We start from the raw sequence: 19,802 nt of genomic DNA on the forward strand, positions 1-19,802 counted from the left end.
TATCTCTTACCTGAAACTAAGAACCCCAGTTAAAAGACTGAGGTTAATGATGGTCTACCAACTCCAAGGTTAAAAACTTAAAATGCATCCAAAATAATTCATCTTTTTTGAATTTCCCAAAAACATGAGCATGTATGTTAAACTGAGAAATAGGGTTCGAAAAGAGTCCTCGTCTATTGCTTAAGAAATTACTTGGATTTTCAGTTTCTAGTTGAATCAGGAAAAAGGCGAGCATTTTTCCTAGATATGGATTACTCTCAACAAATTTACTGAAAAGTAAGCAACATTTAACCAGTAATATATTATGGATTTAGAAGAAAAAAAATTAAGTTAATGAGTTTGTCCACTAGCTAAATCATGTATAGTAGTGGGTGGCTAAGAGATTTTTTCTCAAACATATAGTTTCGTTTAAAAGACGAAATCAGTTTTAGGAATTTACTACAAAAAGTGACAAATGAAAGTGACAAATGGGAACTCATTGCTCCATAACCCGACAAAGAGTAAAAGTCGAGAGTGTAACAAAAAAATCTGTACATCTCTGTATTTGAATTATTTTTCCCATGCGAAGAAGACACAAGTATCAACAGTTCAACCAAAAGAAAATGACCCCGAAAATTATGCAAGAAAAGGTCATTTTAATATATTTTGTTTTGAAAAAGTAAACTTCCAAATAGAAAATGCCTAAACCCAGGTTACGTCATATCGCTTCATGAATGTGATTTTGTATAAACCTTGATGCAATGGCGACAACTGCTCCAAGACATTACTAATTTTTCTACAACAATAAACCTTATACTAAAATGCAACACGATGCATATACACACAAGCACTAGAAAACCGAAGACAGTTCACATTGACCTTTTTAATCAATTATATTAGTACACATTTACTCGATTGACACATATTCCTAACAAATATTGAAACTAGCTGAATAAAGTAATGTCAAACCAATAACCCTTATGGTCTATGCCTGCATGTATTTTTCTGTCAAACTTAAAATGTGGTAGAAAGAATTAAGATTGAAATTTTGTAAAGGCTATGTGTAGTATCCCAGTTTAAATAAAGAAATCTATAAGTTACGTAGCTCGACATTTTTTGTATGAGGTCTTTCTCCTCGCTTGGAACTAATTCCGAGTAAATAACAGAGCAGGTGAGTGAATGGTCTTAAAACATCAAATGTATCTTTATTTGTTTTTTAGCTAAAATAATCGAAACAACTCTAAACTGTTTACACCTTCTTCAGTTTTCTTACTACTATAAGATTATTTTGTTTTGTCAACGGTTTGCTTTTTATTTTATTTTATGATTAGGAAATAATGGGGTTCACATGTAGGTACTTGTATCCTCTAACAAATAAAACAACAACAGTAACATCGCATGTTCTCATTTGAATTCTCCCAATGAGCCATTCTCCGTCACGACCACGTTGTCTAAGCGAAGACTTTTTGTTGTTGTTGCATGCTTATCCCGAAATGTGCCCATGGCAATTATTAATTATAATCATCTATATTATTAAAAGAGAAGGAGTCCTAAAAAATCTATTATAAAAAAAAGTTGTTGGACCTATTAATTAAACTTAACCTATTATATGCAACCAATATTAATAACTAAACCCTATTACTATAGATCAACCAAAGTTAGTTACTAATATTTCGGAAACTTACGTGAACAAATCAAAAATGTGATAAGACAATAAATAACTTCCAACTTTTAGTAATCATATTTATTTTTATTTTGCTGTCGTCTCCATAAGACGAGTTAATCGACTACACATTCATATATTATTTTCTTAGCTAATAAATTCTATTGATTGGAAAGATTTTTTTCTCGTGATTTATGTATCAATTATATTATTTAGAATAGCCCCATATTATACTAATTTATACATCGGTTTCAACTAACATCCTATAGAAATCATAATCATCATTTTATATGAATATGCATCGTCAGCTATGACACAGCTAATATACATATGATAAATATAAAACAATAATCACTATTTCGGTCGGTTTGAATAGCAAAGTTTGGAACCAACTGATATCCAAAGAAATACGGGTCCAATTAATTTGGTTCCGGGTTGATCATTGTTTTTGGGTCATTTCAGATTTATAGAAAAAAATTCAAATAATTCTAGGTTTTCGGTTTAAATATTGACTAATTCGGATTGTTCAAATAAAAATATTAAATAATTTTTTATTACTATTTCGAATTAAAAAATCTGGGTAAATCATTTTTGGTTATTAAGTTTATAAATAGTATTTTTGTGATATTTGGTTATTTAGAAATTAAATATGATTAACATTTGTAGGTATATAAATTGTACTTAAAATTTTTGGGCATCCATTGATTCTTGGTTCAGTTTCCTTTTTTTTTGGTTTCACATATATAGGTTTCACTCGGTTATTTATGAAATTTGGTTCGTTTTTGTTTTTGTTTTTTTTTTCTGGTTCCATACAGCTCGGTTTCTGTACACAATATCTTATATTGCAATTTATACCAAAAAAAATATTTAATTTTAAAAATAAAACCGCGCTTTCTAAGCGCGGATCAAAATCTAGTCATCTATTAAAAAGCTACGAAAGTGTTAAAGTTCAAATCATAATCTTGACACAACGCATTCAAAGTTCAAACGATTGGGACAATATAGATAACTGAAATCAAACCATTAGAAAACTGCTAAATAAATAAACAATTGATCAATAAAATTATTAAAAATACATGTGACGAACTAACACGATAGAAAAAGTCAACAATAATGGAAACCTCTTGTAACAAAATGGCAACGAAAGTTATATACTACTACGTACTTTCTTCATGAGGTGAATGAACTATAGCTTCATAAGCTAGAACCGTTGAGACAAAGACACGTGGCGGCGTCTAATCTGCGTTGAAACAATAGAGACGAGACCACCGAGTGGGGGCCGCATCTTTGACCTATAAGTCATTTCATCGTACGGTCTACGATAGAACTTGAGGAAAGGAACGAACGTATCCCTCGGTTTCTCAATTTTGCTGACGTGTGACTCTCGCCGGAAAAACACCGCCGGAGACTGGAAGAAAGACGGGCGAGGTACCCGCGGGTCACGGAGAGTTCCTCCTATAGAGTGACAGTCAGTCGTTCTAGCTGGCATTGGCGTGGAAGCGAAAAAGCTTTTCCTGGGTCCACCGATGGGCTCGCGCCTAGCCGCGGGTGACGCGAAGGAGAAAGAACGCGCGTTTAGCGGTGAGAGGTACGCGCCTGTGTGTCCTAGCTTCGATGATGACGTGTCGGTCAGCGTGAGGCACCACGGTTTGACCGTGTCGAGACCGTCGCGAGATACGGTGAAGGCGAACCTAGAGGATGCGCAGGAGCCGATCTTGTCCGTTGATTTTATTGATGACGTGTCGAAACGGAGGGAGGAGACTCGTGATGGGTATGAAGAAGAGAAGTCGTCGTAGTCAAACGAGTTTTGGAAATTCTGCATCGATACAATCATCGTGGCCGTCGAGAGATCCAGGAATGAACGAATACCCTACACGTGAGCGCAGAGGATCAGTATCCGCTGTCAACTCGTCAAGTATCAGTGGTACGTTACTTTAGATAGGTGAACTAACACTTTGACTCATGTCTGAGTAAGTTCAAATTCTTATCAAGTAAAAAAGAAGTAAGTTTCAAAATTCAATCGTATTTTAGATGTATAGCTAACTTTACGATATGGTATACAGTAAAAATAATATTAATAACTGAAATGATTAAATTATTTACCTTCCAAAAGTACGAGAAAAGAGAAGGCGGGTCGATGACAAAAGCTTTGAAAAGACGACAAGGATAATACTCTGCAACTATTTTGAGTGTAGTCACAAGTATGTTCATGAAGGCTGATGCTGATTTGAAGAAGCCTGACATTTCATAAGGTTCAAAAATATTAGCTAACCAGGTAATTAACGTGTGTAACAAAATAAAATAAATGTTTCCTTGCAAAGAATCATCATCTTAATGAAAAAAAAACAACTCCTGTTTTTTACTTCTAGTAAAAGAGTGTACTGTGGAGTTGCAGAGGATCAAAAGAGGAACATTTAATGAAAAGCTAAAGAGTCCTATCAAAGTTGAGAAGTACTGCCATTGTTGTAGATGTAGAAGCTTGACATATGTAAATGCCAATAATGCCCTCAATAATTGAGATAGTGATTGGTGTGTGACCGTGACTAAACAAGGACACTACGGACATATCAGATCGTTACCTCTCCCACTTTCCTGCCGGAGTTCCGACATGTTCCGGTCCCCAATTTTTACCAAACTTCATTTTTAGTTAAAAGTAGTCATTTATCTTTTACCATGACAAAAATTCCATTGAAGATAAAAAGACAAAATCAAAAAAGTTTACCTATATTTTGATTTTTTTTTCACTTTTCACCTCTATTTAGAAACTTTTTTTCCTATCTAAAAATGATTTTAGACAAAAAAAATTGTAAACAAAAGAAAGAGAGAACTTACTAGCATCGAAAAGGATGACAAATTCTTCGACGTTCCTGCACATGGTTGAGATTGCTACCTCCAATGTAAATACCACCAAACGAGTCAACCTATTTTTGAAAAAGCAATACAGATTAATATCGAGAATTTATGTTTGATTTTTTTATCTTTAATTTGTATGGTTAATTTATACATACTGCTTCTGCGTGTGTAGCTTCTGGTAGTCTTGTTTAATGCGGAAAACCTAAGAGAAAACAAAGTATACTATATTAGGTTTTTGGTTACAGAAAATAAGCCAAATCATCAAAAGAAGAAAAAACGGTGAAACACTGAGTTACCAAAACGGGTCTACACTCGTCGTCAAGGCCGGCTACATAAGCAAGACCTTCAGCTAGCTCCGCCGTGAACTCGTCAGCGATTAAGCTCTCTGTAAATATTATAAGAAAATAAAATAAATTTTAAAAGAATCTTAAAATTTTAAATAGAAAAGGTTTAATTAAATTAAGTGGGTGCTATAATGAGTGGATATTCACTTTAACGCTCAATGTTCAAACATGGGACACATCAAACCACGAGAAAAGCAATGAAACGTCTGTTTTCTAATTACACAGAAGATATACAAATATCAAAACGCTAACCACTAACCAATCTATCATCTATACACTGCGTCATGCGTACTTTAAGCTTTATGATTTTATCCTCTCGTTTTTAGTTTAAAATTTTAGACAGTCTATTAAATAAAGCTTTGCACCTTGAAGATGTAACGTGTGTGTAGTAAATATACGTGTATACAACTATACAAGTATATTAACATACAAGAGTAATTCTTGGGTTCACCCCCTAAGGTGAACCTCTAGGTTCACCAACCAATAAGATTTCATTATTTCAAATTTGATATCTTCTAAAAAAGGAAACAAAATATTGTCAAGTTATATTATGTTTTTAAAATAAAAAGGTAAAAGAAATAATAGTTACAAAAAAAAAGTTTTTTAAAAAAAAAATATTGTTAACGTCGTCAGCAAAATACTAAACCCTAAATCCTAATCCCTAAACCCTAAATTCTAATCCCTAAACCCTAAATCTGAAACCCTAAACCCTTGGATAAATCCTAAACCCTTGGGTAAATCCTAAACCCTTGGATAAATCATAAACTCTAAATCAAAAACACTGAACACAAAAATCATAAACCCTTGAATGTTTTAGCGTTTAGGGATTATGATTTAGGGTTTCGGATATAGGGTTTAGGGATTAGAATTTAGGGTTTAGGGATTAGGATTTAGGGTTTAGTATTTTGCTGACGACGTTAACAATATTTAAAAAAAAAAAACTTTTTTTTTGTAACTATTATTTTTTTTACCTTTTTATTTCAAAAACATAATATAACTTGACAATATTTTGTTTCCTTTTTTAGAAGATATCAAATTTGAAATAATGAAATCCTATTGGTTGGTGAACCTAGAGGTTCACCATAGGGGGTTAACCCAAGAATTACTCAACATACAAGAACATCGTAAAAAGGAAAAAAAAAACATACAAGAATATATGAATATATATACAGATTTTGAATATACGTGCCTCCATAAACTATATATATACATTTCAAAACATATATATATATGAACAGGTTAATAGAGAGAGTATATACCGATGCCAAGAGAAGATCTCCATGAAAGGCAAGACCTTAACTGTTTAGCTGCTTTCTTCGCATTGTCTCCTTTTGTTCTCAAGAATCTACTGACACAAGCTCTGTTACAGAACTTCTCCTGCAATATTTATTAACCCGAGAATATAAAAAACCAGCACTTCAAAACAAAAAGCTGATAGATTAATGGAAAGATCAGTGAGATAATTAATTAGTAAACAAACCTGTTTAAGAGTGAGAGGAGAATGTTTACGAAGGAGATGAAGAACAGCTTCGACTTTGTCGTCGCTTTCTACTGTTGAATGATGATCTTTCTGCTCTTTCTTCCCCATTTTCTTCGAGATATCAACCTCAAAGATATCACCTTCTTCTTCTTTATTTGTGAAAGATATTGATAAACTAGCCCGTTGTAACAAATATACCAATCTTGTTCTTCAAGCGAAAGAGAGAGAGAGTGGGAAAAGGAGATTTGAAAAAGATGGAAGTGATTGAATGGTGAGAGAGAAGAGATTCCCTTGTAGTATATATTTTGGTAAATGGGATTAACGGCAACTGACGCCGTTAATGTACTAACCTAGCACATTTGTCTTGGTCAAGGTCATATATTGGATATTTTATTAATATATTAATTAAACTAGTAAACTTTGTTTTGTTAGCAAGCAAGCAAAACAAGTGAATAGACTTAAAATAATAATGTTTTTTTTTGCTAACTAAAATTTTAATATTTATCTTTTATTTTTTAAAATTGGAAACCATATCCCCAAAACTCCACTCTAAACACTAAAATAATAATGTTGAGACCTTTAATCTAATGATCTATTTTTTAAACATATATCTAAAATCAAATTAACATGACAGAAAGTTTTTGAAGCAATATTGAAAAATAGTATATTCTCGTAATGAGAGAAGAAACGTAAGCATTTTCTGCTGGAACAAAAAATTTAGATGAATAAAATAGTAATACAAGTGAGGAAGAAAACAAAGAAGAAGAAAAAATAGGTCAAACGGCGTCGATAGTTTTTAACAGCTGCATGTTTGCCCGTTGGAACAGAGATTATTACAAGGATTCGACTTTACTAAGAACTCGCTGAACCTTCAATAGTTTTCTAAAAGCAATAATACTGATCACATCAATCTCTCTTTTTCGTTTGAAATGTATGAAATCTTGTTGTTAGTACAACAAACATATAACATACGGTATTATTATTATGTGTTGGCGTCTACTACAACAAACGTATTCTTCTTTTTATATGTATAATATATCATCTTTCTACAAGTCTAGAACATACGTATTCTTGTCGCGTTTAAAACAAAGTATATGTCATTATGTCATATCCGAACTAGTCCAATTTGTTTCCCGTGGACATACAAACAAGATATAACGATTGTCTATTTCGTTGGGTATAAAATAATGTCATTGCATCTTACGTTCAAAATGTTACTTTGTTTCAGATAAACGTTATATTTCTTATGAAAGTACTCCCTCTGTTTGTAGTTTTAGTTTAAGCACCAATATTGTGACAAAAAAAAAAGTTAAAAGCACCAATAAAAACAGAGGAGTATCGTTTTACATCAAACTAACATCATATAGATGATGGTATAAACTAAAAACTGGAAAAGAAAACTACAACTACAAATAGTGCTTGATTCTTTTACCCTGATATACACACACATGTGAGTACATATACGTGACAGAGTTTTTTTTTTTTTGAGCAACAAACTGATTTTATTAATACGAATTAAATAGAGTTTTGGGCCAGAATAAAGGATGATAGGGTTGCTTTAGAGCATCTCTAAAAATAAACTCGATTTTAAAGTTTCTAAAATTCTATATTTGAAGTTTAAAGGTGTTTTTCTCCAAGAACAAAACTTTAAACTTAACTTCAAAACTATATGTATTTTATAATATGGTTCTTATATTTGTCATAATTAATTTGAATTCATAAAACTTTTGTAAATAACTAGTACATATATAAACATATTACAACAATATTAATTAATAAAATATTATAGTAAAATATAAAATTTTAAACAAAATAACTTAATTAATATTAAACTTCAAACAAAATACCATATTATTCTATAAAGTGATTTTCGTAATGAATATATGATATACTAGTGCATTTCGAAGTAAAAATAGCTCTCCTCATTTTTAATTTGTAGATTAGAGATTACAATTATTGAAATTAGGAGATATTAATACTTGTAAATACATTAGATCATAACAAAAAAGTAAAAGAGAAACATAAAATATTGCTAAAACACTAACTTTTATCGATGATATTAATACTCGTGAATATATTCAATATGAACAAGAAAGAATTGTACGGAAAGATATCACCAACAACAACAATAACCATCTTCAGTTACACAAAAAAATGGACAATATTTGGAAATTTTAAAGGTTCCGGATCAAACTTACTTGATTATTAGTGTTGTTGTAATATTTAAATTCGTGTGATAATTATGTCTTCATGTAATTTTTTTAAAAAAATTTTTTTGTTAAGTTTCTTTAGTATATTTTTGTTATCTAAATCTAGTTTTAAATATTTTAAATCTTCTTTTAAAGTTTTGTTTAATTTTATGTGTAAATTTAAATTTTGTAAATAAAACTTAAAATATTTATGAGATATAATTTTTATAAGGATTAAATATAATAAACAATAAAATATTTATGAATTATAAATGTGATGTGTAATTGTAAGGACCAAAATATAAATAAAAATATGATGAGAAGTAAAACTTCAAATATAGAGTTTTACTCCTCAAAACTTCAAATTTGAAGTTTTGAAATTCATTTCTGGAGAGCAAAAAGTTTCATATTTGAAGTTGTAGAGTGTCTTTTGGAAATGTTGTTAGCAAGGTCATCTGCTGGTCTATTACGATCTCTAGAGATGAAGTTTAAAAGAGGAAACATGAAAGGGTCAGTAAATAGGTTGATTGGGCAAGGTGTCTCTCGTGCTATGAATCGGTTTTAATTCAAATCCCTTTTGTCCTCGGAGTAGTAAATACGCGTATTTAACATTGCACTTGACTTTCAATTCTAGGTTATTAAGTTATTAAGTATTCTTAGAAATTAAATGCAATTACTTTATCTTTTTTTTTTACAGCAAATAATTTATAGACTCATGTTGACTTTGTAAACCAAATCGGTAACTCCGCATCTATGTACACGATAAAGGAACAACAATGTGAGGTTGAGAGAGATCTGAAGAAACAACTAAAAAAACATAAAGCAAACAACAGATCAATTAACGATGATTAATACTCTCATTATGTTCCTAAGTGTATGATGTTTTAAAGAATTTTGATGTTCCAATCTAGAAATTGTTTTCATTTTTCTAGGTAATTTTTTTACCGTATTAAAAATTGTGTATCATATTTAGTAATATATTTTGTAATTGGTTGAATACTATTAATTTATAGTTTTAATGATATTTTTTATACAAAAATATAATTTTTTTAATGTGTATTTTTAATTAAACATCTTATATTTTGAAACGGATGGAGTATTTTCTAAATAATGTGCAGAGCTCCTATAAGCTACTAAGTTGCAAATTGTGGCATCTCAAAGAAATTTAGTAAAATATCTACATAATAACTTTCTTTTACTGATATAATACTGTATCTTTAAGTGCAATTATATTTAATAATTCTCACTACATTTTTGAATCTAAATTTGAGACATAATTTTTTTTTATTGTGAATTCTGGTCGATGTAAGGGCATCTCCAACCCTACTCCATTTTCAACTCCAAACATCATTATGGAGTAAAATTTTCTTCAACCCCACTCCATTTTCAACTCCAAAATGGAGTAATGGCTAGGGTTACTCCATTTATGGAGTAATCTTACCCATTACTCCATTTTGGAGTTAAACTTTTTTTTTATTTATAAAATGATCCTTTGAATCTTTAATGTTTTTATTTTTTACTTAAATAATATTTAAAATGATACAATAACATGAAAATAGTATATTCCACAAAGGGTTATTTAATAATTTTAAATAAACGCATAAAATAACAGAAAACATAAATAATTAAAATAAAAATAACATAAAATAAGTAATTTAATAATCGGAAAATCCATTCCGGATCCACTAAGGTCGGTGAAATATCGTCCAAACAGAGAAGTCTCAGAAAGAGCTTGTTGATCTTGTGATTCAACATTTCGCTTTGATATTATTTGTATTTGTTGAGCTTGAATATACGTACGAACATTTGGATCTTGTATGGATGAGCGTGAACTCGATGCACCAATTGAACTTGGAAGAGAAGCTCCACCTCCAGGTATCGAAATTGCAGAAGATGAAAATGTCCGATTTCAAAATTTTCTTGCTCGATTTAGGAATATCAAAGATAAAGAAGCTCATTTTTCATTACGAAATGCATTAGTTGATCATTTGTGGAAAAAATATTTTAATGCTCATTGTTGAACCCACATATATGTTGTTTTTTTAATGATTTCTTGTACTTTTTAATAATAAATATTTAATTCAAATAATTTATATTTTAATTATTTATCGTAAACATAAATAGTTGGAGTTAATTGGTAAATTTTTATAAGTATAAGATTTTATTTGCAATTATTAATAAAATAAAAATGAAATCATTTAAGAAATATTATTTTTGGAGTAGAAAATGAAGTAATACATTGGAGTAAAACCTTACTCCATTTTGGTGTTGCACCATTTTGGAGTAAAAAATAGGGTAATACATTGGAGATGCTCTAAGACGTTAAAATTTATCTGATCTCGTTGTAACTTTGCTTTGATGATGTACATGATTTTATCCGTCTATTATTTTCCACCAAATCTAAGTTTGAATTCTAGTGGGTTTCTTATGGTAATGGATACTAGAGATGATTAGATATTTAGCCAATGAGCAATGATGTGAAATACTTGTGATCGCACGGCATTAACAACATGTACACAGAGTAAATAATTAATATAAGTATAATTCACAACGGTCCAAGTTATAAATTTAAAGTTTGGTGATACTATTAGATAAGAATACAAATATTCATCAATAGGAAGTGGAAACGACATCTTAAAAGGCTCTGTCTTTGACAGCCAACAGCAACAAATCAAATATTCGTATCAATAAAGTTGTACCTTCAAGTAGAATGTAGTAGCCTTGTGTTTTTCATTTTCATTATTTCTTTCGTTCTTTCATACCGGCCATGAAAATTCGCATTCAATATAGTTTTTTTTTTGACAAAGGGCTTTTAAGCATTCAATATAGTTGATTGATCTGGTCGTCTCTATCCAATACCATGATCAGATTCTCTTACAAAATATGAAAACTTGTGTGTTAAAATTATTAACATTAAATATTTAAAATTTGTTAATTTTTAATTACTCAAAGTCTAAACTTTGGTTGCAATTGAAATTTAAAAGCGTTGTTTTAAATAAAAATAGTGATAAATAAGTAGATCCTATAATTAGCAGTTTAGCACAAACACACACACATATATATATTGTAATGATAACCACTATAATATAAATCATCATTTTCAACAAAATCTTGTCACACTCTATTTGTCAAATGTCAATGGGCAGTTCTCTCGGATAACAATTTTTAAGTTTTTGTCACAAAAATAGTATTTAAGAAATAAAATGACCAAAATAGTTTCTTTTTATTTTGAAAATTTTAATATTTATTTTTTATTTTTTTTTTAAATTTGAAATCCTATCCAAAAAACATCACCTCTTAACTCTAAACCCTAAGTCTAAATTAGTTAATCCTAGAATAAAAACATATTTTTACCTTTTAATAAAATTTATTTTGGTCATTTTCTTTATTAAATGCTATTTTTATGACAAAAACATAAAAATGGCTATCATAAAGAATTTTTCAATGTCAAATTGTTCCCATCCGCAACATTTATTGAAAATATGATTTCTTTCAATTAATAAACAAATATCTCTTTTTTTTATTAAAAAATATATATATATATACATATATTTGTTTGAAAAAAAACAGTCTCCCGTGCTCAAAACATGTATGTTATAATATTAAAAACAAACAAAAATAGAAATATAAACAATAGTCTTACTTTTGATCAAAACTAATTTCGTTTTGAAAAGTAACAAAAAAACAAAGGTCTGTACACAATTTAGTCAAAAAAAAAACAAAGGTCTATACACAAATGAAAAGCGGGATGAAAGGAAGAAAAAATGCCCGTGAACAAATAGTTGAATGTGTCATTAATCTTAGTTTATGTTTTTTATGTTTGTATTTACCTATATTTTGGAAGAAGGAAATATTAAATATAATGGGAGGGGAAGAATACATTTAATAATTTTAGTAAAAAAAAAAAGAATTTGTTTATTAATATGCAATGACGACTTTGAGTTTAGTTCAAACTTTTGATTATTATCGCATGAAAAGTCATTATGATTATGTTTGTTGTTCATTTACAACACACTCGTTGTATTTTAATATACATTAAGTTTGGTTATAGCTTTAAGTGACCATGGTAAGTTATCAGCCTTTAATTCAAATGAACGTGTATGCATAGTTGACAAAACCTTTTAATAGTGAGCTCTAAATTTGTGTAGATCTGGATTTCGTTAATAAACAAGCAATATATTTACTACTATTGTTTTTTGGTTTTACTTCACTCGACTGGAGATTACCTAACGAGAAAAATATTCACTTGATGATTAATTTAATGTGAACTGATACATTTAGTTTTAAAAATAATAATTCTTTGAATAGTTAATACACTTGTTTTCTTTATTTCTCTCGATCCAAGATTAATTAACAAAAAGAAACTCGATGATTAATCTAATGTTACTAAATAATTTTTGTGCGGAAAATTTAACTATTTGGTCAGTTAAATGTCTTGATGAATCAGACACCTGATATAGATATGTATAAAATCAAAAGTAAATCCGTCTTTAAATATTACAGTTTTCATTTCCGATATGTATACAAAAGTACAAACAATCCATTTTGAACTACCAACTTAACCAGTATTTATTTATTCAAATATGGATTAACTATGATCTTCTTGACTAATATCAATATCATGACGATTAATAAACACTAGGTTGATTGTATCAGCCTAACGCGAACTAAACGTTAAACAGTTTACTCATCTAGGAATGTATATACTTGTTAGAGTAAATATTTACTCTCATTTTTTTTGCCAATCAGATGAAAAAATTTTACCAACAGTTTATTCTAAACATGTAACACATAACTTACATAAAGACTATGTATCTTCAAATTTACATTAATAATAAGATGGATGTTATAAAAAAAAGAAAACTCTAATAAATTCTCCATTCACTTTAAACAAATGGAAACCTTTACTTTAATTTTTTTAAATTTATTTCCTTTATTTCATCTCATTTTCCACCATTTTTTTTTTCATTTTTCACCATTTTATTCTATTAACTATTCATACTCTACATATATATATGTTATGAGACAAATATAGCAATTTTCTATTTATAGAAATAAATATAGCAATTTTCTATTGTAGAAGAACACATTGGAACAAAAAATTTATTTCTATTTTTTATTTTATTTTAACGATTTCTATTGTAGAGATACGTTGGAAATTGTCCAATGAAGTCGACAAATCGATGTTTATATGCTAATTATCATAATGAAGTCCGACAAATATTCCTGATATTAGATTTTCTGAGAAGGATATTGACAATATAGTATTTACAGATAAGAAACAGTGGTGACATTATTATTACAGTAATAATTGACTTAGCGACTTTTGGAAATACTATAATGTTATATGCACTGACGCAATATGTCAACAACAACTCACGTGAGGCCCCCCAAGTCACCTCTACTTCTCCTTATTCTTGCTACACATTTCTCTCATATGTACCAAACCTCCTACAAACTCGATCTCATTTTTTTCCTTCTGTTCGTTCAAATTTTGAAATCTGGCAGTGTCAAGATACTATGATAATTTCACTGAGTTAGTGGCGTTTGATAATCATTCGATTTTTTTTGTTCATCATTTCACATTTTCATATGTCTTTGATTGATCAAAACAATATAATATATGTACCTTTGTAACCTATTATTGCAGATACACAAATGAGGATACTATCCCTTCTTCCACTCCGTTCGTAAAAGGGGTCAACACAAATCCTGCACGTTTTCATCATTCAACTGAACATTTCTGCACAATTTGATTATGAAACTATACGTCGAAATTACTATGGTTATGTTTATTTGATACCAATTCTATAATTAATACTCGATGATTGTTCTGCGTCATGCCCATGCACGATATATATACTAATTTTGAATATGCATGATTGTTTTTTTTTTTGGAATAGAATGTAAAATTAATTCAAGCCCAAAAACCGTTTTATGTACAAGCAGTAGCTTATGTTTTGGAAAAATAAACCAAACGATGAACATTGTATTCTTGGTATTATGCATGATTTTGCTCAAGCTTAGTAATATGATTTACTTACTATATTTTGAATATATCATGACCTCTTTTGACACAAACATACCACTAATTAATAAAAAACATGAAATCTAAGAGTGCGGTCTATGACTTGGTAAAATCTGAAATAAAACATACAACAAAAACAAAGCTAATAACTTAAGAAAACAAAGACAAACGAACTTAAGGTAACCATTAGAATATAAATTTTAAATTATTACCTCATATCAAAGAGAACAATATAATGTCAAAATAAGAATTTCTGCTTAATTCATAGAAAATCAATGTGTATATATAATATATAATAAATACCAGTATTTATTTGATTTAAAGATGCAATATTATAGTTTATCCCTTATATATTAATCTTGAAGCATTACAATATGTTTTCGTAACAACATATCATCACTAGTATGATTCTTAGAATCATTAGAAAAATAAATTAGTTCATATAGATATATATATCATACTTTTTATTAAACTAATTATCAAACTGATTCGTAGTGTACAAAATAATATTCTCAATTCTTTCCTTAAATAAAAACTATAAAATTACCTAATATAATTAACATATATATGACAATTAATGATTATGAAAATGCATGTTTGATAATAATTTTTGTATCCTCTTTCTTTTTTGTTTAATTTTATATTATTAAAAAATATTAAACAATCACATTAAGCATATAATAAAAAAAATTTAGATTTTTTCTTATATGTTATATTTTGAGTTTTTTTAAAGACTATAAATTACTAAAAATGGTAAAAGTCTCACATTAAAAAAATTTGTGATCAACGGTTTAACTTTCTTTTGTTCAAGCAAGATACAAATGATCATAAATAATATGAATATGAAATCTCATTAATATATTCATATTATATATTAATATAATTTAATTAAATTATATACTATATAAAATATATAAATATGTTAATTTCAAAATTTGCATTGAAAACTACTGAGATCTTAATATTTTTATTTTGAAATTTGTATTGATATATATCACATTAAAAGTTTTGTGATTAACAGTTTAAAATTTTGTTACAACAAATATACAAATGTTAATAAAATTATATGAGTAGAAAGTGTCACTAATAAATATTTATATTAAAATCTACTAAATATATCTATGTCAATATCACTAAAATGTAATACAAATTATACAAATGTATACTTTTATGTATACAAATTAATTTTTAAATAAGTGGTTTCTAATATGTTATTTGATAATGACAATCTGAGAAATACACTTTTTCAAATCGAAGTGATTTTTTAATGTTGGAAGCACTATATATATATATATATATCTTATTTCATTCAGATTAAATATTTTAGTCTTGTTTTTTATTCTTATAAATAGTTTAATGAAATATCATGACAAGATTCTAATCACCTCCTTTTAAGTTTTCTCGAACAATGAGAAATTTAACCATTCATCTAATATTTGTTTCTTCACAATATCCTATCTAGCTATTATAATTTTAAAAATGAGAGATTTGAACTATTTATTATAAGCTTTCTTGTTTATCATCTAATAAATCAAACAATTTCTACTTTAAACATAGTTTACATATACTAGAATGTCAAAGTATTATATTTTTTAGGTAGACTCTTAAGTAACTAAACCTCAAAGGATAGGTTAATAAATTAAGTAATTTATTTTATTGTTCTAGAATTAGATGTTGTTTAGATTTTTAGAATGAACTAGTGCATATATACTAGACATACATTTATATTTTGAGTTTGCACTTATATTATATAACAACTTGATATATTAGATTTGAACATTAACATGAGAATAGAGTTTGCCAATTATTTTCTTCAAAAAAATTAATTCTTTGATATGTATCTCGAGTGGAACTAATTTTTACAGATGTGATTTTTTTTTTAAATTGACACTTATATAATTCACCGAATTCACAGAAGAAGTTAAAAATAAAAACAAAACTCATATCAATGAAACAAACACGAGAACGAAAGCACAATTTTATAGAAGCAGAAAACCTAATCCCCTTTAGTCATTGTACCATCGATGTTGCCTATCTGATTTTTGTAATGTTTGTCACCCGCAAAACTTAAAAATAGTTAAAATGAGTTGTAATACGTTAACTTTTCAACAACGATGATACATTTAAGATACCAACATTTGTATTCGTCATTTTGCTAGTGATAAAAATTGTAGAGTTGCAAATTATTAAAATCATTTAATGAACAAACATTAGTATAAAAAATCTACCCCGTGCGCATGCAGAGAGTTATCATAATCCCATATATATCAATTGAGAATCATTTAAAAAATTGTAACCTTAAATTTGTAATAATTTTAAAAAGACCTTGTTTAGGTGTCACTTAATTAGAATATCAATTTAGCTTATGTGGCAGTTTAATAATCAATTGAAAAAATGTTGGTCCAAAATCCAGTTACTGGAGAATATTATATTAACCCAAAACATAATAAACGGTTGTTCTTTCCTTAAATAAAAGCTACGGAGTTACCTTATATGATTAACATATATATATATATATATAACAATTAATGATTATAAATAATAAAGATTTGGTAACAATTTTTGCATCTTTCCTCATTTTTGTTTAATTTATATTATTAAAAATTAAAAAATCAAATTACCATATATTAAAAAAATTAGATTTTTTCTTATATGTTATATATATATATATATATATATATTTTAAACGACTTTAAATTACAGAAAAATTGTTAAAAATTCCTTTGAAAATTTTGTGATTTGGTTTAAAAACGACTTTAAATTTAGTTCAACCCCTTTTTTTTTCTTAAATATGCCTAGAACAATTTTTAATGATTAACTAAATGAGCCACATATATACTAAAATATGTTTTGGTTTAAAAATTGTTGCACACCCAAAATAAATATGAACCATCATCATTTTCGTTTAAAATTTTGTGACAATAAAAATATAAGGTTAGGCAAAAAATCTGAATCCAAAAAACCGAACCAAGGCCGATCCAAAGAATAGTACTGAACTTTAACCAAAATTATATATCCGAATGGGTTCAAATTTTTTGTATCTAGAGAACCGGAACTGAACCCGATCCAAACTTTAATATTTTAGGTATCCAAATATATCCAAACAATATTTATATACTTAAATATATTAATTATTTTTAAATTTAATATCTCAAAGTATATATAAAATATATAAGATATTTTTAAGTTGTCCAAAATACTTGGAAATATATGCAAATAGTTATCAGTACATGTTTAAAATAGCTAAACGATACTTATAATATCTAAAATACTTAAAATATCTATTGATTTCCTTTCCAAATATTTAAGCTAAACCACATTTTATGTTAATTTTAAGTATTTTAGCATACATCATTAAAATTTATATGTTATATATTATTTTTATTTTTAGATTTTGAAATATTTAAAGTATATATAAACTTTAATTTTTGAAAAAAATTAAATAGGTTATCCGAATCCAAACCAAACCTGCAAAGATCCAAACCGAACAAAACTCTCAAAGATCTGAATCAAATCAAATGATACTCAGATGTCCACCTCTAATCAAATGTAAAAAAAATTATTGATAACAAAATGTATATTGTTTATAATATTTAAGTAAAATATATTTTACAAAAAATTCTCTCTGCGCGGGACGCAGATTATCATCTGGTACACTGGTAGTAAAATTAAGATAGCATGTTGTATATAAACATCTTTGAGTTATAGCAATAAATCTATTTGAGAAAGAAACATATAATTTCTGGGCTTTGGTGGTGTATTTCGTTGGCCCATGAACACCTCGTCTCTTTCCGAGGCAACAGTCGAGAAACAGTAAAGAATCTCGATGTACCAGAGGGGGGTAATTGATCAATCACAAACTATAGGGTGCATTCCGAATTAAAATCTTGAGTAACTATAAATAAAATCCGAGAAAGAAAATAAAAGTTTCGTTTCCGTTTCCCATCTTTCGTACCGCTCCATGGATCAAATGCTACTATGGACCATTTGGGGTCCAAAAAATCTCATTTAGACCCGTCCTTTTTTCTTTTCATTTTGTATTTAAATTTAAATAGAAATTTAAGTAAAATAACTAAAAAACCTAAAGACTTAAACATATTTACTTAACCATGCCATTATTATCCGATCCAGAATCCGACCCACCCGAAACCCGACCCAACTAACCTAAATCTTCTTCTTCTTCTTCCCCCTTTCTTCTCCATCGATAGTTTTTATTTTTTAAAATAAAATCAAAAAAAAATTTCAATTATCCGCTAATTTTCTCTTTCTTATACCAAATCGATCAACCCATAATCATATTCAATCAATTATAACTTACCCAGAATCAAATTTCATCTTTTACGTACTAGATTCAAAATAAAAAAAACGCAGAGTATTACTAGTATAACTAGTACAACTCAAATTAGTACAACTAGTATAACTAAAACAAGTATAACTAGTACAAATAGATTGAGTATAACTAATATAACTGGTACAAATACAATGCATATAACTAGTACAACTTTGCAATTAATATGATGATATTTGGTTTTTGTTGTCAGTGCTATAGAAGATGATAATGCAGAATCAATAAAAATATTGGTATAATCCTCCTGCTTATATGTGTCAAAATATGTTAATAATTTTTTTTCGATAATATTTAATTTGGATAATGACTTTGTTTTACTAGTTATACTAGTGTACTATTTAGGAAAAAAATGTATCTTCATTCTTTATGTTCTAGTAGCAAAAGAAGGCGGCTGCAAAGCTTAGGGGTGGACGTTCGGGTACCCATTCGGATTCAGTTCGTATCTATTTGGATTTTGTGTTTTCGGGTTTAAAGATTCTGTCTCCGTTTAAATTATTCAAATAAATTTTAAATTCATATATAATTTAAATTTCTCAAAATCTATAAATAAAAATAATATATAACATAAAATTTTGAATAATGTATGCTAAAATACCTATACTTAACCTAAAAATTAGTTTAGCTTGAAAATTTGGATGGAGAATCAATCAATAGACATTTTAAGTATTTTGGTGTTTTGAGTTAGCTATTTTAGATATTTATTTTTGACTATTTGTATATATTTTTAAATATTTTAGACAATTTCAAAATATCTTATACATTTTAGATATTTTTTTGGATATTATATCTAAAAATAGCTAACATATTCAGGTACATAATTCTAATTTGGATATATTCGGGTATCTATAATATTTCAGTTTGGATCGGGTTCGGTTATGGTTCTTTAGATACCAAAATTTTGAACCCGTTCGGATATTT

At 28.1% G+C, this 19,802-nt stretch overlaps 1 protein-coding gene across 1 annotated transcript; it reads right to left on the bottom strand.

Annotated features, from left to right (window-relative positions):
* Positions 1–2,674: 2,674 nt before the first annotated feature.
* Positions 2,675–6,683, bottom strand: LOC106370185 (CRAL-TRIO domain-containing protein C23B6.04c). Its single transcript, XM_013810243.3, has 7 exons — positions 6,320–6,683; positions 6,099–6,216; positions 4,792–4,880; positions 4,651–4,697; positions 4,475–4,563; positions 3,746–3,879; positions 2,675–3,512 (listed from the first exon to the last, which is right to left on the bottom strand). Exons 1-7 carry the CDS (start codon positions 6,425–6,427, stop codon positions 2,844–2,846), a joined length of 1,254 nt encoding a protein of 417 aa, XP_013665697.2. The 5' UTR covers positions 6,428–6,683; the 3' UTR covers positions 2,675–2,843.
* Between the last annotated feature and the right edge of the window lie 13,119 nt (positions 6,684–19,802).

This window comes from Brassica napus, chromosome A10, assembly GCF_020379485.1.
Source record: "Brassica napus cultivar Da-Ae chromosome A10, Da-Ae, whole genome shotgun sequence".
NCBI classification, from domain to species: domain Eukaryota; kingdom Viridiplantae; phylum Streptophyta; class Magnoliopsida; order Brassicales; family Brassicaceae; genus Brassica; species Brassica napus.